This window comes from Pogonomyrmex barbatus, unplaced genomic scaffold (assembly GCF_055798465.1).
Source record: "Pogonomyrmex barbatus isolate J1 unplaced genomic scaffold, ASM5579846v1 scaffold3, whole genome shotgun sequence".
Taxonomy (NCBI): domain Eukaryota; kingdom Metazoa; phylum Arthropoda; class Insecta; order Hymenoptera; family Formicidae; genus Pogonomyrmex; species Pogonomyrmex barbatus.
In genome coordinates, this window is record NW_028297127.1 from 4,185,698 (window position 1) to 4,209,190 (window position 23,493).

At 38.0% G+C, this 23,493-nt stretch overlaps 1 protein-coding gene across 1 annotated transcript in view; it reads left to right on the top strand.

Moving 5' to 3' along the window:
• Nucleotides 1-23,493, top strand: part of olf413 (DBH like monooxygenase olf413) — a 192,984-nt gene that overhangs the window by 161,213 nt on the left and 8,278 nt on the right. The window contains exons 4-7 of the mRNA XM_089080179.1: nt 13,217-13,411; nt 17,678-17,764; nt 20,477-20,659; nt 22,264-22,716. Coding sequence (XP_088936305.1) covers nt 13,217-13,411; nt 17,678-17,764; nt 20,477-20,659; nt 22,264-22,716 — 918 coding nt within the window. The remainder of the gene's footprint in view (nt 1-13,216; nt 13,412-17,677; nt 17,765-20,476; nt 20,660-22,263; nt 22,717-23,493) is intronic.

Sequence of the window (23,493 nt, forward strand, 5' to 3'; positions counted from 1 at the left end):
CTCTTCCGGCATTCGCCACTCGATCTCCAATTTCGCTCGTGCAATCCACGCTATTCCACGCTGCTTTTCCATCGAGTCGAACACCACCCTTCCCTCATCCCGCCAGCCACCGTACATGCAACCCTTCCTCGAGTATCTGTAGGGCTGCATCTTGCCACTCCTTTGCAAGCGTCATCCCTTCCGCAAACCTCTGTGCTACGCGTGGATTCGCGCTTCCCAAAGTGTATTCAGTGTGCTCGCATCATTTGCTTTCCGGTGAACTCCTCACGAGAAGATCGAAAATGCAAAAGAGGATTTACGAGGCGTTCTAGAAGTCGCGCATTTCTTTTGACCTGGTTATCGAATCTGTTGACAATATTCTTGCTCAAAAAGAAAAAAGCTTTCTGAGGATTAACCACATATTCCCTAATATTTAACAATGTAATAAATATTGTAATAAATAAATATATATACATAAATATATATACATAATTATAATGTATATACTTTGTATATTGTGTAACATTTCTAATCCATCTTTTAATAGAAATTGTAAGGATTTTTTGGAATATCTGATAAATATATAATTTATATATATAAAACTTAACATTTGTGAAATATCTTGCACATTTCACTTACCAATATTCAGATCATATTTTTGACTATATTTCTGAAAAGACGAGTGAGAAAATTAGGAAAGCGAAAGAAAAATAGGAAATTAGGAAAGCGAAGGGAAAAGCAAATGGTAGAAGTAATTCCAGAGAAAGAACCTGTTTGCTGCTATAGCGTCAATTTTATCCAATCAGCAATGCTTTTAATACTAATTAGCAACTTGGCCCCATGATTCCAGGCAAATGAACGAACTAATACGTGATTAGGATAAGATTACAAAAGTAGAATGGCGTGGTATATATTTGCATCTTATTTTTCTTTTTCTATCTTCTATTTTTAATATCTTTTTAGTATCTTAAATTTTTATATCGGTTAGAGTTGCAGCGCAGATAAAAAAATATGGTACTTTATTTATATAATTCTTCGAGAAAATTTTCTCATGGAAGTCACAAAAAACCAAGAGAATTTTTAATTAAACAAAGGATATAAGAATATAAAAAAAGTTTCCAACTGTACGTTGGAGTTGTAATGCTTGTAAACGATTTTAATAAAAGCCAAGTTTAAACGTTACGTTTTAACTTGTGACAACAATCCAAGAGAAGTCTTAAGGGAAGAAAAGTAGATTCATTTTTAAGGGTTAATGCTCGGACGGTTTCCGAATGAAGGGAGCTTATCGCGTTTATCTGAATCGCGAATGGCCAGTCGCGCGCGTCGAGTGAGATTGGATCGTTACCGGAAAGCAAGGACACCGTAAGTTCTCAGTGGATACGCCAAAAATAACGTCGGAATAAAACGGAATCCTCCATTACCAGATTCGCGGAAGAGGTTCATGCGGGGGTTATCTAAACCTCCCCACCGCTGTTATCTTAATGGCACTTATTGTCTTGACGTATAGTACGTTTCTCTCGGTCTCACCACCCTGCCTCTGCAGTTCCTCTTTCAGTTCTATCCTTTCTACTTCCGTGCACATTAAACTCGCGAGGGTTGCGAGAAGGTGCACCACCGCTGATGCCAGTCGTTATCGTGGGAGCTGAATGCCATTCCTTCTCCGTCTTTCATTCACCGCCAGGGACGTATATAAACTTGGTAGCGTATCTCTGTTTTCAGATTTGCGTAAATTGAACGCCGAAACTTGGATAAACCTAAGAAAGAAGATTTCAAATTATATCATGCTCTTCTAAAACCTGAGATCGTGTTTTTACAGCTTTTGCAATTTTAGTAGGGATAGACGTGAGGGTCATTAATTTAAAAGCGACCAGAGATTAAACACGAATAAAATTTTGTTACTTATTAGCGCGCTTAAAACTTAATCGCGCAAAGAGCAATTTATCTTCATTTAAACAGAAAGAATTCTAAAAGAATGTCATCGATCGAAACATTTATCGAAAAAAAAAATCTAACAGTAAGGTAAATTCAGTAGTATCAAATATCAGAGCGAAGAATCACAAATACGAAATATGAAAAATTATAGTTTATCTCTTATGATATTATCATTTCCATAATATATCCTACAGTTGATGGAGCAGATGATAATCTCAACCACTCTACACCCTTCTACACATGAAAATATGATATACGTTTTGTGTATATCAAACAACGTGGTATCTTGATGTTGAAGTAAGGTAATACGAGATATATTCGGCGGTTCTCTTAAAACAGAAAATCGCGAGTCGTTTTGATATATACTTATGGAGGAATACCCCAGAGAAGATCCAAATGATTCCGGATTCAGCTTTCAGTATTTATTTCCGACGAAGTACATCAAGTCAAGTCTTCCGAATCTCCACGATTTCGCATGCGCTTGCGAGAATATGACCGCTCATTGTTTCCGATTTTCCGCGTTCCCGAACGTTTTGCCATGCCAACGACGACGATGATGATTAATATTGACGCGGCTATACCAGAGGTAGAGTCTGCGCCGTAGCTAAATTACGCGAACTTTAGTGGCCTCCTGTCTGCTCTACCGGCAACGGGATCCCTAGGGATTTCCCGGTTCGTTGACACGACAGTCAACGTCATAGGGCAGGACGACGTTTCGTCCTGCCGCAGTATCGCTCGCTAAGCAACGTCGAGGGTATCCTTGTACCCTTCAGATTAAATTAGAATTCTGTAATATACATGTAGCGTGGCAAGCAGAACGGGCTGATCGATGGTCGTTTATCTTGCAACATCTTTTAATACCGGTAAACAACTCTGGCAGATTGTGTAATTACAAATCAGTAGACAGTTATTTGAATCTTTGATCGCCAATTTGAGTAGCAAGTTCTGTATTTATCGGTCGCACCTCTGTTTTATTTCAAACTACGGTGGAGTGTATATCTCTTTAAGTGAAATCGCATAACTCCGTACATCTGCATTACGCGCAATTTTGCAGGTGCAAAAACTTCTCCACCATTTCTCGCACTTACGTGCGGCTCGCGTTTATTTATACCGCCGTTATGTTTCCTATTGCGCGCTATCAGCGAAAAGATAGAAAGAACGAGAGCATTCATTTCCTGAGGGAAAAGTTCGCGCTGGTCGCAACGCGCGTGGTGAAAAACCGCGGGACTTATTCTTGGCGTTTCCGCGAGAGACGAATTCCATATTGGATGATGAAGTCAGCGCGGCGTGAACGCGAACATTGATGGCCGGTCATTTAGCTCGGGGAATGATGTCTTCCGCGTTGGATAAAATAAAAAAAAAAAAAAAGGAAAGAAAGATAGAGGGAGAAAAATAGAAACGGAGGTACACGGTCGGCGTACAACGCGGAATCGATAGCCGAAGAATTACGAGGAGGGGGAGCCGCGCGTGTGCGCGGCTGCGGAATAATTCAGTATTCTCGGCATAAGTGGCGCGCGCCGCGGAATGAACACATGCGATTCTGCCAGAGGGTGAACCTGCAAGAACCTGCCCGCGAGGCGGAAGAGAGAGAAAGACCCCACTGCAAGCTCGTTAATTATACAAACGCCGTTCGTGCTCACCTCGGCGTGGCTTGCTGACGCGAATACTCGCGCTTTGCCCGCTTTGTTGCGCGTCGATAAGCGATAAGGGTGGTTTCCACTTTCCAATTCCGACAGTCGACTATCTTGACCGGCTATTTTTTATCGGCTCGCTGCACTCTAGCTGCGTCTATTGACCATGGATGATTAACAGTCGAAAATAGTTGGAAAGAAAGTGTCTTGCGGAGGATAACGCGGATTGTTTTTATAATCGAAATTAGTCGCGCGCATATATAACGATATTTTCAAATTTTATGTTACTTTAAAAATAAGTTTATTAAAGTGTTCGGTGCGAAATGAGGTAGCGAGCCGTCCTCTTATTAATGCAGTTATAAATTAGCAGTACATGAAATCTTTCGCGTAATTTTTCATCGTCGCGCGTAACGTGTATGAGAGACAGAAATTCAGAGTATATACATATACTTTTATATATATATATATATATATATATATATATATATATATATAATGATTAATGTTTTAGTCTCGTGAGTTGATGTTAACGTATTAACATAGTGAACATGTAAATTACCAATGCTCCAGACATAAAACAAAACACATGTTTTATTCAACCGTCATTTCATTAAACAATCGTAACATTAATTAATGGCCAATAAATGAAAATGGCAGTTAATTGCCTCATGAAATAAGCATAAGTCTACAGGCGGATTTGCACATACATGTAAACAAATTGTAATATATCTCCGCCTATACATATACCCAAAATCGATAACGTTTCCGATTAAGCATAATTACACTCGTTGGATATATAATAAATATTTTCAGTTCTGACGCATCTGATGCGGTACATTGATGTATAGATCGTTAATACGGAAACTTTAAGTAATCGCCATTAATCTTCGCGTATCGAGCACCGAAGTTCAGCATCGGTGGGCGAATTCGGCGCGCGCTTAGTTACGTTGCAACAACGCTCGTGAGTATTGCACGGGGTCCTTGACAGGATCCACCAGGAAGTTTAGACTGAGTTTACCCGTTAATGATTGAGTACATACCAGAGGATGTGCTCAGGTACGCCGGTGGCCACGTATTCGCCGATGTTGGCTCGGCATCGGCTTCACGTTGATGAAGAGAGCACCAACGATACACCAAGCAAAGCGATAGAATCTTGTTAGCGGTGCCCACCCTTTTTCAACGCGGGGTATACAAGCGTACCCAATCAATGTTTCTCGACGAAGTCCGCTGGTATACGTGATTAAGTTTCGATATTCGCCTCGTGAGCTTTAAAAAAATAAAACGCGCCGCTAAGCTTATGAAAGCATTACATTAATCGGCAATTCCCGCGGACGTTCATCCCTATTGAAGAATAAGCTATGAAAAATGTATCAGAAATGTGAATCAGAAATAGGAAATCTTAAGTCACGTTCTTAATTCGCAATCGTATTTTTCTCTTTTTTTGTACGTAGAACGATAAAAGAGATTAGAATAAATGTTGGTAATTTTATATAAATTAATTTATAATAATTATCGTGAAAAAAGCGTCTACAAGAGCTTTTTCTTACTCCTAACCAATTTTATGACTCCTGTCCTTTCTAGAAATAAAGTAAGGAATGAGGATAATGTGAAAGTTCAGTGTTGAAGCTCTTTAAAGCATAAAGGAGTCATTATCGATCTGTGTAGACTCATCTTACGCGTGTTACCTCCCGGAGTGCCGCCGACTTTAATTCTGTTAAACTTCATTAAATGTATGGCGCGCGATATTCGCGCGATAGCATATATCTGCGAGTGAGAATCGTGCTGTCTTATCTGTGCAGTTAGATATCCGTGTGAGATCGCGCTTGTTTTATCGTCGGCTGTGCAGCGCCGAGTACTAACACAACAAGCGCCGATAGCTTGTGTATCTTCGTCGACGTGCGCGCGTTTTCGCGTCATTATTCAAACGGAGTGAGAACTTTAATTGTGAGAACTTTAATCACGCGATTCCAAAATTATCTAGCCGACGTACGGAGAAACTTCACAGAGTGGAAACGAGGAAAAGGAATTGCCTCGCGTCGCCATGATAAAGCGATTTTACTCGTACTTGACATTACGCAGCGGACCTATTTGGGATTCTTCGAAGTTCGTAGGTCGACGCGAAGAGGGAGTTATCTCGAGACTCGTGAATATCGCACTCATCTAATTAAAGAAAATGTACGCGACCTTTATCAAGTCAAACGACACGGTTGACTTAATTTGATCGTATTTTCAGCGACATTTACGAAGATATTACGGCATAGTTCTTCCTCTTTGTGTCCTCTTTTCTTCCGCGGTTTTATTGCCGCGAAAAAAATCAATTAAGGATAAAATGAAATTTATTAAATATTAAAAAGGATCTCTTTAGACTGTTATATATTTAAAAATAAAATAACATCTCTTCTATTGTTTCCTCGCCTTATAAATTCGCAAACTAGAAAACAGCTGAACGGAAAAGATTTCAAGTTTTATTTTAATACAACGATATTTAGCATTAAGATTTCAGAATGAGATTTAATCTTTTAAAGATTAACTCCAATTCTTTTGTATTTAATCTTGAATCTCGTTTTCCGATGAACATGAAATCGCGTATCAATCGACGTGAGAGAGAGAGAGAGAGAGAGAGAGAGAGAGAGAGAGAGAGAGAGAGAGAGAGAAAGACAGGCGAGCGTATTTAGCGTTTAAACGGGGAATACGAAGCTCGGTCTGCACGCGCCGCGAGGAAAATCGATGCGCCTAAAGTATTCTTCTCGCGTGCACGTGAAACACTGATACGTATTTGAATCTAATCGACGTAGGTGCGCTGGGCTGCTGTAACCGGGCTCGCGACACTTTCAATGGCACTGGCGTTACGAATGACTGCACCACGTACGGCGTACATATCGTATTCCAGCCGAGGCGGATACATACGCCATTCGGTACACAGGGTGTTTCAGTTTCATCGTCATTCCTTCCAGTCGCTTAACCCTCAACGAATTCATCGATCTTTTCTAGCGGAGGTTGGATTGTCTAATCTGTCAAATATTTTCGGTATTATCTTCTACTATTTGAAGTTTTTTTAAAGTTTTTATAAAACTAGAAGTTATTTGAAATTGAACATGTATAGAAGGAAATAGATTTTTTTTATTTTCTTGAAATTTAATACGCGTACAAATTTCTTTAGTTTTAAGTCACTTGTAAAAGAATTATTGATTTTATCCATATATTTATTCGTATTTTTTCCTTTTAATTGATTCTCGTAAAATTTGAGATTTACGCACATTTACGGCGCATCGAAGCCGCCTACCGTCGAAGAATCGATTCGATCTTGCCGACCGGATCGGTATTCCGCGGCACCATTATCGATTTCTCCTTACGTTTCACAATGATAAATATGTAGAAGCTCGCGTATTGCTTTATTGCAAATTGCGCTCACGCTCGTGGGAGTACTTGAATTCGAGATACCTCGGCTAGATCTCGCGAGACTGAGATTATCGATTCGGCACCTCTGCCATTCCCAGGTGGCGAGTATGCGAGCAAACTCCTATCTACTTTATGGCAAACTATGCTTATTTATGGTACACACGTTTAAACATTTGTAACAAACCGAAAATTTTTATAAAACAGGCGATAGTTTCTTCAGCATTTGTGAGATTGTGACTTCCACCTTTAATTTTAATAATTATGTCTAATTCCTTCATGATATTTTGATTTGAAAAAATAATACGAGATATTGATTATCTCTGATGTCATTTGATTTTTTTACATGTTTATAATTATTTGAAATCCTAAATATATTACTGTTAATATGCATTTTGATTAAATTGGTAAGTCTGTCAATTTAAATATTAAAATATTTAAATTTATAGCAGATGGGAATTATTATTTTATAAAGTGCTGTTCTAATATTTTAAATTATCCTTATACACTTTTTCATATTCAACAATATTTCTAAATTGTAATGGATCTAGGATATTTTATTTATCGAGAAACACTCTTCTGAAAAAAAATATTAGCTCTCTTAAGGGTAACGAAATAATTCAATTCTGGTTGATAGCGACGAGTCCGCTCTCGAATGCCCACCATGAGTGATGAAAGAACGAAGCGAGAGAAAGACTGATGACGAACAGGGTGAGAGAAAAAGAGAAAGAGAGAGAGAGGGGAATGGGTTGAGCGGGATGAACGGGGTTGTAGGCAGGCGAGAAGCGAGTATGTTGGGAGTTTGAAGCCCTTAATTGCTTTTTAAAACTTTCGAGTTCAAGCGTCTCCTCCCCTCTCAGCCGCATGATGGTGGACGACCCTCATCGCCACCCCCTCGTCGCACCCTTTGCATTCTACTTAGGAATGTTCAATATTAGTTTTCCCTATCGGGGTTGCGAGTTCGGGTAAGACGACAGGCGAACAAGACGGATGCGAGAGATGGAGGTGGGGAAAAACAGGAACTTCGCGGGGTGATTCGTCGATAACTGGCCGTCGGGTTTTTACATTCCGAGCAATTAACGTTGCCTCTGAAAAAAGCTACTCACGGGTATCGGTTTGTTTATACTTCAGACATCGGAATCGTTCTTCTTTCGGTGAGAAGCAGACTATCCGCGCGTTAAAGTTTCGTGGTGCTCCCGTTTTCCCTTTTTTTTTTTTTCACAGGAAGAAAGATACTTTCAGCACGCTCAAAAGTTAGCTCGAGGAGAGCGCGGTTGCTTCCGCGTCAAAGTGAAACGATTGTCACCGTCATGTTGACTTCTGAGTTGTTCTATCAGAGAAAACACTGAGTGTTTACGTTTGCAATTAGCTGAAATCTGTTTCGATAAAATAATATGTATACGTTCTATTTACAAATTATTTTATACTAAGAGAAATATTTTAAATAAGATATTCGAATAAATTCTGTTTAAATGATTTTCATTAACATTATGCGAAAAATTATGCGTTAGATTTGGACGTTGTAATTCTTAAATTTTAATAATTCACAATTCTGAATCGCTTCTTGAATATTTTTAATATTATTATGAAAGGATCCTTTTCGGCATAAGGGTTGTCACTTCACGAATTTCTTTTTTTCCTCTGGTTTGCTGCTGAGGTGAAGATTTGAAAGCGGGAAGCGTTATCGAGCTTCTAAAACGGGGTTTTCCGACGAAGGAAGAGCGCGTCATTTGCTCACATAGCAAGTGATATCTCTCAACCCCGAAATTGGGGTACGCCCCTTAAATTCAACGACTGCCGCGCGACGTTAGCCATGAGATACGATTTCTGGCGTAATATCGGGGCGGAAGGAACAGGAGTGGGAAGTTTCGAAGAGAGAAAAGAAGTGGATTTTCAATTTCGGAGGATAGACCGGCTCGCGTACTCGATCGAATGATTCCCATTTGTTATCCTTTTATTGTAACTCTTTTTATAGCAACGTCAATATTACATTGATTCTCAGATCTCGAATCTAGGAGATGTCAACTTTTAATTCTAGCAGATAGTACACTAAATCAAATAAAGATAATTTTGTTTGATTATCGGAGAGAGAAACTTTTATATAATTCTCAAATGTCGAGATTGAATTGGTGTTATTACTCTGTTTACATTCGGAAAATTGTTTTAATGTTCAAATCGAAATCACTTTTAAGGTCTAAAAGCGAAGTTTACAACAATAATAACCTGATCCGTTTACATTTAATAGGGGGAACTGTATTAAGCGCTATTATAGTACTACGCTCCCTTCGACCTATACCCCTGCCACCCCTTCTCTTCCTCTTCGTACTCAACTTTGGGATTCCAGGGAGCACGTGGCCCAGATCTTTTATGCCAGGATTTCCAAGGGAACTCGCGCGCCATTTGCTCACATCGCGGCTGACATCTTTAACTTGCGAAATGGGATCTTCTACCTCTCTCTCCTCTTCTCCCCTTTGACCCAACGACTATTGGAACGGATAATTGCAAGCTACAACTGTTCCTAACGTAGATACGCAGGGCGGGGAGGGAGGGGGGGAGGACGTCGTGCGCAAAACGAACAAGTGGAAGAGATTTACGGCTTGTGAGAACAACGAACAACAAAGTTGTCTCGCGAAAGAAACATCTTGAGTTAGTAGAGGATGTCTTCGAATCTCAAATCCGTTCCGTTTGTTTTCTTGCTTACATCTTGACTTGCAAAGTTATTTAGCCTATCTTTCCAACAAGATTTTTTGTTTTACATTTTACTCATATATCTTAGTAAAGATACTTTTTAACATTGTTACTTTCAAATAATGTAAATTATGTATGCACGTTACGTCAATTTAATACATATTTTTATATTTTCTTCTTTAAAATATTTCTTATCGTATATTTGATTTATATATTATTACTATAAAAAATAAAAAATTTTTTAAAATGTTATCAGATAAATTAATGAAAATATTGCTTAGAAATAATTATATAAAGCTTTTACAATTCTCATAATATTATATAACATAATATTATCGGAAACATTGTACAAATTTTTATAAATTTTTTTCTCTTTGAGGATTCTTGTTATATATATATTTTCTTGTTATATATATATTTTCTTGTTATATACAATTTTATACACAATTTTATACACTATACATACTCTTTCTATCTTTCTATCTTTATTATGTCATAACTTCTCTTGCGTTTAATGAATATCTCTAATAAGTATTCTCGTGATAATTAATGCATGTTTATGTTCTCCATGGATCATATCCTCGCTTAATGATCCTTCCAGGTGTCGATATTGTTCTCGGAAAAATCTTTTTTCCGGAAGAATCTTTTTTCCATTTCCGTTGTCGATCTTAAAGATGCAGCGGAATATGTGGATCTTTTAAATCAGGATTTCTGAGATCGAGCGCGTAGCTTACTCGCATCGCAAATGGCGGACTTGAATCTCACAATAGCATCCCGGCTTCTTTGAACCAGACGATCAAGGATACTCAAGTTACTATTTTCCGCGAAACTCCTGCATAAGAATGTATCGAAATAGAAGATAAAAGAGAGAATATCTATCATGCTTTAGCGTAAAAGCCTTTGTGAATTGTTTAATGAAAATTGCGTAACAATGTAAATGTGCAACAATTAAAATACCTGAAATGATTAAAAACTAAATTAAACTTATCGGAAGCTAAATTACAAAACTACTTTAGTTCAGACAAATAAAAAAACTTGAAATTATTAAAAAAATTAAGATAAAATAAAAATTAGTTATGCAATTATGAACCGTGATACTCAACATCGTGGAAGATGGAATGAAGTTGGAACTGTCAAGAAATATAAGATATCAGAACTCTCCGAATTAATTACAAACTTTGTGTACGAAGAAAACATACAAACAGAAGGAAAGAACATTTATGAAAGATGCATTTATTATCGTCCTTAAGTAGGCTCTTTTAAAGTCAAGGAAAAACGCGATAAGACTTTTTAATGATACAACAGGGATTTCATTTAGCTCGTATTTAAAATTTTGAGCAAACACTTTATAATATTTGACATTGTTCTTTTTTCATGGATCCTGCGATCAAAATGAATTTTTGTCTTGTGAAAATTTAATCGCTTTCTTTCATCGTCATTTAATTACTGGTATATATTCACAATCAGATAAACAAGACGTAAACTAAATTTTTTCAAAGCAAAGTTTATTTGAAATTGAAAGATATAAAATAGCGTTAGTGACAGTTTCGAAACTCATCTTTGATATTATAATTGGTTGCTTTAACACTCTGTACTTCCGAAAAGGAATTACACCGCGATTGATCGAGAGAAGGACAACGAGAGTGCATAACTTAGTTGAAGGACGTCTCCGGAATCGATCGACGGCGTATCGCGTGATTCCCACCTCGTTCCTTACAGAGCAATGCTCATTTCCTCCGATCGACCTTCCATCATTTGGCTCCAGGAATCTTTCGATCTATCGGATCTGGGTCGCCACGTCGTATTCTATCTCCTCGCTTTCCCCTCAAGTCGAGGCGAGAATGGCGCCCGATTGTCTCAGCCAATTTGGAAACAAACGTAGGTGCGCCGACGATTATACGCGGCGAAGTTAACGGATGTTGGAGTTTCTTCTCTTCGAGGAGATGGGGACGCGACGTGGAGCTCGGCGATTATCGAGGAACGTGAATGGGTAACACGTGAGCGGCTTGCAAATCCGCACGTCGCCGATTGCGAGACTTCTGTGATTCCGCCGACGATTTTTTGCTTCACGCCGAGACGTGTCTGGAGTGGCGAAGTACGCTCTTAATCTGGGTCTCCGATACGTTAATGGTGGCAGACAGGGATCGATAATGATCGAGAACATGATGGATGCGAATTCCCGCGGTATCTGGTGCAATATTTCTGAAGTAATGTTTCATAACGCAACTTAGGCAAATTGCTATCGCAAATGTATCAATGTGTATTTTATACAAACGTATTTTTGCAATTTCTGCCTTTTCTGCACTTTTTGCTATAATGAAAATATAATTGGATAACTGGCATTGCTCGAAAGATAGGATCTTTGTGTCTATAGTATATATAATAAGTGTCGTCTTGTTAAAATATTATTGATTTTCGCTTATATGATTTTTTCAATTATGTATAAAGTTTATAAAAAATATCTATATTATTCGTCTCTATATATCTGAATATAATCAAATATCATGTGAATTCGTTAAAGCGTTAAAGATTAAAAAAAATATTCCTCCGTTATTATAAATGAGATAAATTGATTGATGGAATTAAAAAAAAAAAATAATAAAATCTGCCATCGCTTGAAAAGATCAGCGTCAGTGCAAAAATTATCTTGATTACGAAATCACAAATTCGACTGATAATAACCGAGCGCTTCTCATTCTTATTCCTATCCATTCGCGTCAATGTGACATTTTTTTGGGATGGATCGGTTAACGAGCTTGCGTACGACCGGTTCCCCAATTAGGCGCGATTGTTCCGCAACGTGTAAGTGGCTCGCTTGTGTAAAAGCGACCCCAAGTTTGGCGCGGTTGGACACGTGTATGTTTCGCGGGCAACCGCGACAAGCGGACGGTGGGACACTGTCGCTTGTATTTGGTATATCGTCCGACCACCCTCGATGGTCGCCTTTCTTCCCGGGGGTGAATCGCGTATACCCGCAGTACGGCCGCAGATGATTGGCGCGCGCCAAGCAAAATCGACTCCCCCCCCGCGGACTTAGGGGTGCGAAAAGGCTTAGGCCACCCGGGGCGATCGGAAATATGGCCAAGGTAGAGTTTTAATTGCGGTATTATTAAAAGTTATATTATACGAGTTATATTATACGAGATGAAAAATACTTTGCATCGTTACTTTGCATTATATATATTTATATATTGAATCATGTATACGAATGTTTTTCTTCTTAAAGAAAAGCTGATTCTATTTATTATTAAACCATTCCATTTTATTTTTTTCCATAACAAAATCCGATGTACTTTTCTTCTTTTTTCTTGAAGATTGTAAATATGATTTACAACGGTTCGTCCGGTTCAATTTCTTACCGTAAATTTTATGAAAGGTCTGATTAAAGGACGCAGCCGAGCGCGCAATTTTCGACAGAAGACGTTTTTTTGTGTCATATGGGATAGCTCTTTTCCAGAAGCGCCGATTTTTATGACGACCTAGGTATAAAGGGCACAGCCCTTTGTAGCCTCGTTTCTCTATCGATATTTTTCGACGACAAAAAAAGCGGAGAATGAGATTTTGACTTTGGCTCGTCCTTTGTGTTTTAGAACGACACGATGCAAGTGGTTTGGCAATATCATGTCGAGGAGCCGGTATCGGCGGCTGGTATCTTGCCCGATCATGGGGCAGTACGAGGATCGAGACCGTTATACCTGGTGCAAAGAGACGCGCAGCCCAGACGAAACTCACGTAATCAGGAAGCGGAGCCGCCTTTGAAGATCTGGGACATCTTGAACAAGCAGGTGAGCCGCGAAATTTTAATTACGCTTACCATTTAAATTTTCATATTCATAAGATGTGAGGTATGCGTATTCTATAAGATAAAAATTAATTTGAAGTGCGATAAATATATCGCACACAAAAAGATCTGTCGGGATAAATACTTTTGCAAACGAGATTAACTAGCTGAAGAAGGAAATATTTCGCTTTGGATGTAATTAAAAGAGAGAGAGAGAGAGAGAGAGAGAGAGGGGGGGGAGAGAGAGAGAGAGAGAGAGAAAAAGAAAACAGTTGGTGCACATTGCATTTATTATGATTTGCGTTATTACGACGGCACGTGACAAGAAACAAGAACAAAGTTAATATTCATCCCGACCGCTGAGAAATTCGCGAGCGCGAACAAAGGCGATTAAAGAGTTTTAATTAGAGTTTACGAAAGTGGATCTGCCATCGGCGTTGTGATATTGGACTCGATTTGTGCGGAGGGCAGATTCAAGCTGGGTTTCATGAAAGTATTTAAGATAACTAAAGTTACTTTATTCAGGTTTCGTTGGGAAATCATCGTCAGCATTGTAACTCATTATTAACTCAACATTAATTTTAAACCAAGAATATCTAGCCTCGTACCGAAGACTTGTGAAAACCTTGCAATAAAAAAAAAAAGATTCCGCGAACGCCAGCTTGAAAATAATAAAAATAATTGGTAACATTAATGCGATTTATTTCTCTTAAGTTGTAAATTTTTGAATTGTCTTAGCGTTCTGCAATTGAATTTAAATGAAGAAAATTGAAAATTTTCACAAATGAAAATAGAGAAAAACTGATTTCGCACAATCGGCATTTTGATACCAACAGAGACGCGGCGGATCATTCGTTTATCCAGTTCCGAGACGTGAACAAGCTTTTTCAAAGCTCTCTCGTCATACGATTTTGTTTCCGTCATTCGTAGACACGTGTACACTGCCGTGTATGCGTATGTATATTCCGTGCGTGAGATGAATGTTCGAACGTATTTAGCGTACTCGGTGCGCGCGCGCGACTGGATTTTTATCACGCTGCTATGTAGAGATAGAAAGAGGAAGAGAGAGAGAGAGAGAGAGAGAGAGAGAGAGAGAGAGAGAGAGAGAGAGAGAGAGAGAGAGGGGGGGTGGAGCATTGTGCGCCGAATTTATGATGGCATAAATCTTAACCGGGTCACATCCGGCAAAAACTATTCGTTCATTAACGTCGCCGGGTCGTAGATTACGGGGTCGGTGCTATCGCCGAGAATCGGACAATGCTAATTCTACCGTCTGCCCCGTCGCTGTTTATAGTTTATATCGAGACCGGAATCAGGCCACGCTCGCGTATTCCGCCCGCTGGCCCACGAAAAAGTGCAAGATCACTCGCTGGACGTGCTGATAAACGACCCGGAAATGTTGACCATGTAATATCGTTTGAGACAAGCAAACGCTTCGCGCGGAATGTATTCGTCCGTAAATACATTTCCAATTTGTCGAATGTCACCATTTTTAGTGAGATTTTTGTAGTCACTCACATTTCAAAGACTTCGTTACAACCGCTGTGGTGGAATAATCGAGATAACAGATCTATTCTTTTTATCTACATTTTGTACGTGTACTTTTCTTCTTCAAAGCAAAAGCATATGTTTCCTTTACTTTAAAAGTTTACTTTAAACAGTGTACAGAGAACTAAAATGCAGCTAAAACAATTTATGTGTTAATATGTAGAAAAATTATTTAGCATTTAAATATTAAACATTTTTAAATATAACGCTTGCAAATTGCAAATATTCTCAGAGTTAAAAAGTAATAGAAATTACAACTAAACATAAATATTCAAAATGTTTATTTCATTATCTATTTATATGAAAAAAATCATGATTATTACATTGAACCAAAATTACTGAACTTTTTTTTATTAAAGATATTGGAACATTTCTAATTTAATTCTTAATTATTAATACGAAAAATAATATTATATTATATTTCTGTATTTCGATACGCACTACCTTTTTGTACAAATATCGCGAGAAACTTTTTCTTAACTTAGTACGCAAAAGTTGCCGAGCGGTTGAGTAACTTTTGTATCGCGCCATGATGAATATGAATAGAAGATAGGTACAAGAAGATGAGGCTGAAGAGAAATGAGTTTACATTACGCTACTCCTCAGATTTTACAATATTCTCCCGTTTATTATAAAGATCGTTACTCGTTAGCTAATTTTTACATTCTTGTTTATTTTCGAATACTATCATTTCTATTATGTTTTTTTTTTGTTATGTTTAATTTATTTTAACCAATTAAAGAATTGAAGAATTAAACAGCATATGTATAAGCACAGAGATTATTTTATCATTGATTGACGAAAATTTTTGTGACTTTTGTTAACAGACAATTATGTCATTTGGCGAATGTCAATGAAAAAGATCATTTCGAAATGAATGCTCACTAGGGTAGAAATCGGAAATGCATTCGTGGAGTTCCTAAAAATTTGTCCGTCGCCCCCGGGCGTCGGCCAGCGTGCTCGACCGCAAAACAATAAACGCGCTCGTCCTTCCCGGTAATCTCGACATCGATAATTTCGCATAAGCGCGTGGGAGAATCCGCCGGCGTGGTTCGAACGCTTAGGGCAGGAGCCGGTCGTCGGTCGGGGAGAAGATGCGCGAAAAAGAGAATCGTAATTTTCTCGGATGCTATACGGTCGTCCATGTACCCCGCGGCAAGGAGTTTGAAACGACCCCACCAGCGCTCCATCTTCCCCACCTTACCGGGGTCTTCGTATTTATCGAGATATAGTGCAACAACGGAGCGTAGCGTGATTCCATTGATGCACGAAATCTCATATCCCGCGAGTATTTTGGCAGAATTTGACTTGTAGATACACGTGGGGACAAGTAACAAGACTAATGTTACTAATTCTTACCCAAGCGTATAGCAAGAAATATGATTTACAATTGAGAGATACAAAACCGTATAAGTTGCACATGTATACGTGCACAAGTTATAATAATAATAATAATAATAATGTTCGTACACAAGCATAAAATAAATAGCATAATTTATTATATTATACCATGAGAAATATGTATGTTTGATTTGTGGCAGAAAATGTGATAAATAAAAATTAAGTATTTCTCTCTTCTCTCAAATGACGTTTAGTCTTTCGCTGTCTACATAAATCTTATTTTGTCCAAACAATTGGTGTGTAATACAGTCAAGGGGTGCAGCTGAACGGTGCTTACAATATCGTATTGTTTTGAGATCGAGCAAAATGAGTTCGCACGTACGTAACAATAACAACGGCTTGTGTATATCGAGCGAAACACCCAGAACAAGTAACGCAACTAACGCTGGTACATGCAGTTCTTATTCTGTTATACGTGCCGAAAAACTCGCAACACGTTCGTGCACAATGCAGCTGGCCGTGCATGAGAACTGTGCAAAATAGTCGCGTGGCGTGGAAGGCGCCGCTTTGAGACAGAGCGAAATGGGCTCGTATATCACAAAAGCAACTTGCAACCTTGTTACGTAAGTCGCACGCGGCGTCGGAAAATATGGTAATGAATTTCTCGTATATATTTGCGTTTAACTGCTCTTACTTCGTTGTAACAAACCATTAACCTGACATATGCATCAAGTAAGTTTTTCCGAATCTTATCCCTTTTATTATATAGGTTCCAGCAAAGGAACTTTTTATATTCAGAATAGCAATTATTGGAACGGAATGTAGTGAACTTTTGAAACATAATAAAGTGCTAATATAATGCGGTGCGATAAAGCATTCATTTGCAATAAAAAATTTTTCCAATAAGTTATTTGATTCAATAAGTTAATTGTGATAACAACATTCAAAATGTTATTTACGAAACGTTTGTTACGAAAAACATTATTTCGCTTAAATAATATTTTTATATATTTCATTTTACATTTCATTTAAAATTAACTTTTAATTTAAAGTTTTACAATGAATTTTTTTATTAATTTAGAATGCGAAAGAAATTTCAATTCTTCGGATAAGATCGGTACTCGAAGTAAAATAAAAGTGAAAATTTTCATATTTCTCCAATCGTTTTACTTGTACTTTACAATTCGTTTTAACACATGTATATTTGTTATATAGATACATTTGAGTTACGTTTTTCCTCCCAATATAAAGTACCGTATCGACATCCTCGTGACATCAATGCCGATACGAAGAATCGAAGGTTCCAATGTGGCAACTCTATCCGTTAGTTTCGCACGGAATTATATTCGCTTAACGAAGTACCATTCGAATTGCTGTGCAGGTTCGTTTACCCATGGGGCAAGACACGCTGCTCTGGTGCCGTGTCCTGAGGATGCCGAACATTAATCAGAAACACCACGTCGTGAAGGTGAGTTCCTCCAGGTATATAACCCGTTTACGGTAGCTCGCGCGCGCCCGCCGCTCTCCGACTTGATTAAAGCGAAGGTGGATGCTCTTGTAATGCCGAAGAAACTGCACGTCAAGTTTGCCGACTCGCTCCTCCTATCTTCCCCTCTCCCCTTCCCCATACAGGAGTTATCTTCTGCCTCGCGTGTTTTCGCGTCTGAAGATGCAACATCTTCAGGTAGCTGTCCGATAAATATGCCGCGCAAAATGATAATCTAGAGGTTACGATGTTTTATATCAGATGATTAATCATCGGTCAACGGTTTCTTTTAGGAATATTCTGACGTTCTGGAAGGAAGAATTTTTTTTTTTTTAATTCACAATCTCATATTTTCTTACTGGTTTCTTAAATTGTTCAAATAATACCTCGAAGGCATGTAAAATGTTAACGCGTGATTTTATGTCTACTGCCTTTTAAATATATTAAAATTTTGAAATGCCTTATAATGTTAATTAAAATTGTTCCGTCTTACATCTTTATTTTCGAGTGTTGTAATTAAATACGCATTCTGAAAGTTTTGTATTGAAATTCATTTTGTGATTTTTTTTATACCAAAAAGTATGACAGAAGTAATAATCGCGTGTCTCATTCGATTATAAAAAGATCTTTGATTTGCGTGTCAAATGCAAGTGAATCGATTAATTCGACTATGAAATTTCATCGTGAATATACGAATGAGCGGATCTGTATGATAGCAGGATCAATGCGGTAGGCGAAATCGTTCCGGCCACCGGTTTCACTACCAACGATGACAGATCGATGCACGAGATGTCATCGATAAATGCGACAGTGACAAAGCAGCCGGTCGTAAACCTCGTATTACTGCTGCATATCGATTCATGTAGATAATAAGTTCCATTTAGATGCAGAAGCGCGCGATTCTCTAAATCGCGTGTTAAAAATCGGAGTCAAACTGACAGTAAAGTGCAAACAATAAAAATTTGCCGATTTCCTTTCACGAATTCAACGGTATACGATATATATATTTTATCATTGACAGAATCGATTATATCTTATATTACTATATTTTTTGACCTACTACTACTTTATTTTCATAAAAACTGTTGCAAATAAAAAACTTACGATCGCCGACTTTATTACGCTTTTACACATTGTTAAAAATTCTTAACTTTTATATTAATAATGTCTAAAATAACAGGCATAGGGTGAACCAAATTAAATGTCTTACACATTAATGCTAACAGATCTTATATAAATAGATTAATGGATAAGTAACGAAAATATTTTGTTGAAAAAAAATTTATTTCAAATTAAAGAAAATTAACATATTAAATTGTACGCAATTAAAAAAGCTCTAATACTTAAAATTTTTTAAATAAAAGATCACATAAATATCTCCTTCTCTTTGCATAAATTCTAGAATTTATGTACTCACCTATTTTTGCTAGACTTCCCATTCAACGCGAATTTTATGTCAGCGAATAATTTGACCCGGAGATATTTCCTCAAGTAATTCACGTTTTATGCTTCGCGAGTTATATTCTTCCTTTCTTGCAAAGCACATGATAACCCAATAAAATCTCACCTATTCATATACTCGATTCTAATTTTACCTTATTGTTATTTAACATTTAATGTAAAGTCCAGTTTGGAAAACTAAAACTAAAAAGTACATTATGATTAATGTAAAAGAATGATCAGAATAATCCGCATAAAAGCTCGCTTGATATGTTGCTATGATTATTTTATTTGAACGCTTCTCTTTTTACTTATTATTTTATTCTATCTCTCTTTTTTACTTCTATTTTGTATTCTTTTCTGCTTTATCGTATCTCGTCTCCTGCTGATGTTCATATCCGCACCCGGGTGTTTCCGAATAGGGTGTTGGGTTGGCTGGCTGATATAGTCTGCTCTATCTGGCGCCGGTCGACCGACCGACACCTGAATCTCGAACTCGATCGGACGTGACCCAACTACGCGATGCGATTGCTCTGTGTTCCTATCACGGGTACAGGCGGCCGGAGAGAGGAGAGACGATTAGCGTTTCGATTGCGATAACTCAAGCGCTTACGTGGACCCCTCTCGCGTTTTACGGAACTTTTATTGACGGAGTACCAAGGCATTCTGAGGTTAACGGTCGAACGAACTGCCATTAACTACGGTATCGGCGGGCGCTTTAATTTGCTGCTCCTATTGAGAGGGAATCGAAACGGTACGTTTTTCCCAAACGTGGGGAGTACGAGAAATACCGCGCGTATCGACCTAGGCGGCTCTTTTTCAATTTTGCGCTCGAATAATTTAAACTGTGAGAAACAACGCTTATTAGGGTGCGAAGTGCTTTCTTTCGGTTGTTGATATTCCATTGTCTATGGTTAATTTAATGACATCCGCCTTGCTTTAAATCGAAACGACGAATACACGATTCATTAACCGGATTAATTATCTGTAAAGCGATGCATCGCGCAAGCTTTAAGAGAAAAATTACAAAATATATATTTTTTTTCTATTAACGCGATTAAATTGTACGAGTAAATGAGACAACCTCTACTTTTTAAACTCGTGAAGTTCTTCGATTAATTCAGCATCGATTCCACTGCGATAAAAGCGTCAAGATGTATGTCGTTTCTGAGTTATGAACACGTTACGAGCGCAGCCGAAATGCGCTCGACATTAATCCTTGTTACGAGCTCGTATGCCTGTTCTGTATTTCAGTACGAACCAGTTATTCAGCCGGGAAGTCACGAATACCTTCACCATATGACCCTGTACGAGTGCCGCGGAGATCAAGCCGAATTGGAATCCGCGGCCGAAAAAATCGGGAGTGTCTGTTACGTTCCTGATAAACCCACATTCCAGTGCAACACGATCGCGGCCACTTGGAGTCTCGGTTCTGAGGTATGTTGAAAATTTCACTTATGTTTACATGTCGGAGACCTCAATGCGAGTACCAAGTGCTTCCATATTGGCATGTTTTCGGGAGTCACGGACGTCATCGTGTTTGCTGCATAAATTGATTACGATGTAGAAAGCACAAATTACGAAATATAAACTTTAAAGTTCATTTATTTTTTATTACACGCTCTATGATTGGAATTAAAATTTTTTAGATTTTGTCAATTGAAGTTACTTAGTTGTCTCATTGAGGTTTTCGATTATAAAGAAAAAAAAATTCAATAATAAAAAGTAATAATAAATATTTTATATATATATATATATATATATATATATATATATATATATTATATAATAATAATAAAATAAGATATAATATATTATCATTATTTATTATTATTATTATTATTATTATATTAAATATAATATTAAATAATAAGTAATTGATCGAAATATAAGTTAGTTTTAAATATATATGAAAAATATATGTAAGCGATGAAATATTAGAAATTTGGCGTTGCATTTTATTTGTTTGTTTTGTCTGCGATTGTCATTATTGGAAATACATACCTATGCTTGCTTATCGTTATGTAAACTTGACTCTTCGTCAAGTGTTGCGCGTGATTGTACAAGGCACGTTCAGAGTTTCGTGATAATTCCGAGTGCGGTGTAATGTATACCAATGTGAGAACAGGAATACCGCAAACTTATTTCTTCGTGGTTATTGGTAATACGAACATCCTGTGAAATTACAACTGATTGTAAACGTGTCGGGATCTTATATATGATTTTCAATATCGATGAAAAATGTTAATTGATATGACATATGGATATGACATATTTATTTATAATATGCAGTAAATGATGTATCAAACATTTTTATTTTTCTTTTGATTTCAACGTTTTTTTTTTCTGCCAATACTAAAATGATATTAATCTTCAAATATTTATTGAATTATTTAAAAAAATACAATAAATAATATTATCCTTATCTTAAATAATTATTATTTTTACACAGGAAATAAATATTTAATAAAATTTTCAGAGCGTGATGAGGATGTATTTAATTCGACGACTTATAGTAAAAAAAGAGAAAAATTTATTGAATTTTAGTTTGAACATCCAAAATTAAAAGTAAAATTTTACTAATAATGCAAACATGTTTGACGCGGTCGATCGAAATTACACGGGTTATATAAATATATAAATATAATAAATCTAGAATATATATATATAAAATATTTATAAATATTTATAAAAATAGCGATTACCATACGGTTCCCTGAATTGGGCGGATTATTATCTCGCTCATCATCAATATCTAAAAATTAAAATTAGCCGGGCATAATTTGCGTGTACATGCATCGCCAATAAGGAAACGAATTCCACAAGCGACAATTTCCATCGAGGACCCGCTCGATGTATCAAGGTGTATAACGATTATACCGGACTGGAAGCCGTCGGGGTAAGGGCGGGATCAGACCAGACCAGATCGGAGAGCGGGCCTCCGATCAGAACCGGACCGGCGTACTTGCTGCCGGTCCTGTTTTTATTTACTGGCGGCTTCTGCATAATCCATCGTTTCCCTCTCCCTTTTGCCGCACCAGGGTTTTAATTATCCGCCGGAGGCCGGATACGCGCTCAATCCGTACGCGGGGCCGCGCTACTACATGCTGGAGACCCACTACACGAACCCGCAGCTGGACGCCTTCATCAGCGACAGCAGCGGTCTGCGTCTTCTCTACACCAATCGACTGCGCGGCCATGATGCTGGTATTCTCAGCGTTGGCATCGACCCGAACTGGCGGCACATAATACCGCCCGGTCAGCCCGAGGTGGTCTCCGAGGGCCACTGCATCGCCGATTGCACCGGCCAGACGATACCAAACAGCGGCATTAACATGTTCGCCGTGATCATGCATACCCACCAGCTCGGCAGGAAGGTCCGCCTGCGGCAGATCCGCGCCGGCGAGGAGCTGCCGCCGATCGCCGCTGACACCAACTACGATCCCAATTATCAGGAGTATCGGAGGCTTCAAAGGCCAGTCAAGGTGTACCCGGTAAGTACAGTCTTAACCCTAGCATGACGTACGATGTACGATGGTGCAACACGTAATACATACTGAAAGAGATAGTATTTTTCTAGTACGACGCTACGAGTTAGTACACTCGTACGCTCCTAGTACGAATTTTCTTTTCTAAAGTATAATTATTCGAAAGAAAGATATCGAATATCGCAGGGGCTTAAGTTGGATTTCATTTTAATCGTTATATTAGAATCCAATTTATCGGCCAATTTATTAAACTTTATCCTCCCTATGATGGGCGATGGGGAGCTAACGCAATTATAAAATATCTCCGATTAACAGAGAAGGGGATCGCGAAGAATCGGGAAAAGAATCTCGAACTCTACCCGTCGAGATTTTTCCTTCGAGAGAATAATCCAAGATTATTCTTAAGCGCTTTGCGAGTAACGTCTTCTACAGCGGTCCTTTAATATATTCTTATTTTTCTGTTCTGTTTCCGCTACGTTGCACGCCTTTCGCGTAGTTGCCGCGAACATACTTCTAGCTGCATTATAACCCATAGCACGTATCAGAAAGTTTATGAGCTTGTTATAAAGTTTATTAACGTGCAATAAGTATAGCTTTGATCACGTAAAGTGCCGACATGCTACAGATGCAGGGCATGAACCTGAGTTTAATTGTTTGAACGAGCTCAAACGGGGAGGACTTAAATGCGATTACGTGTTAACATAGAGTAAAAATGTATTATAACACAATTCAATTGAAAAGTAAGAATATTGAAATTTTACGGTTTATAATAAAGCATGGATT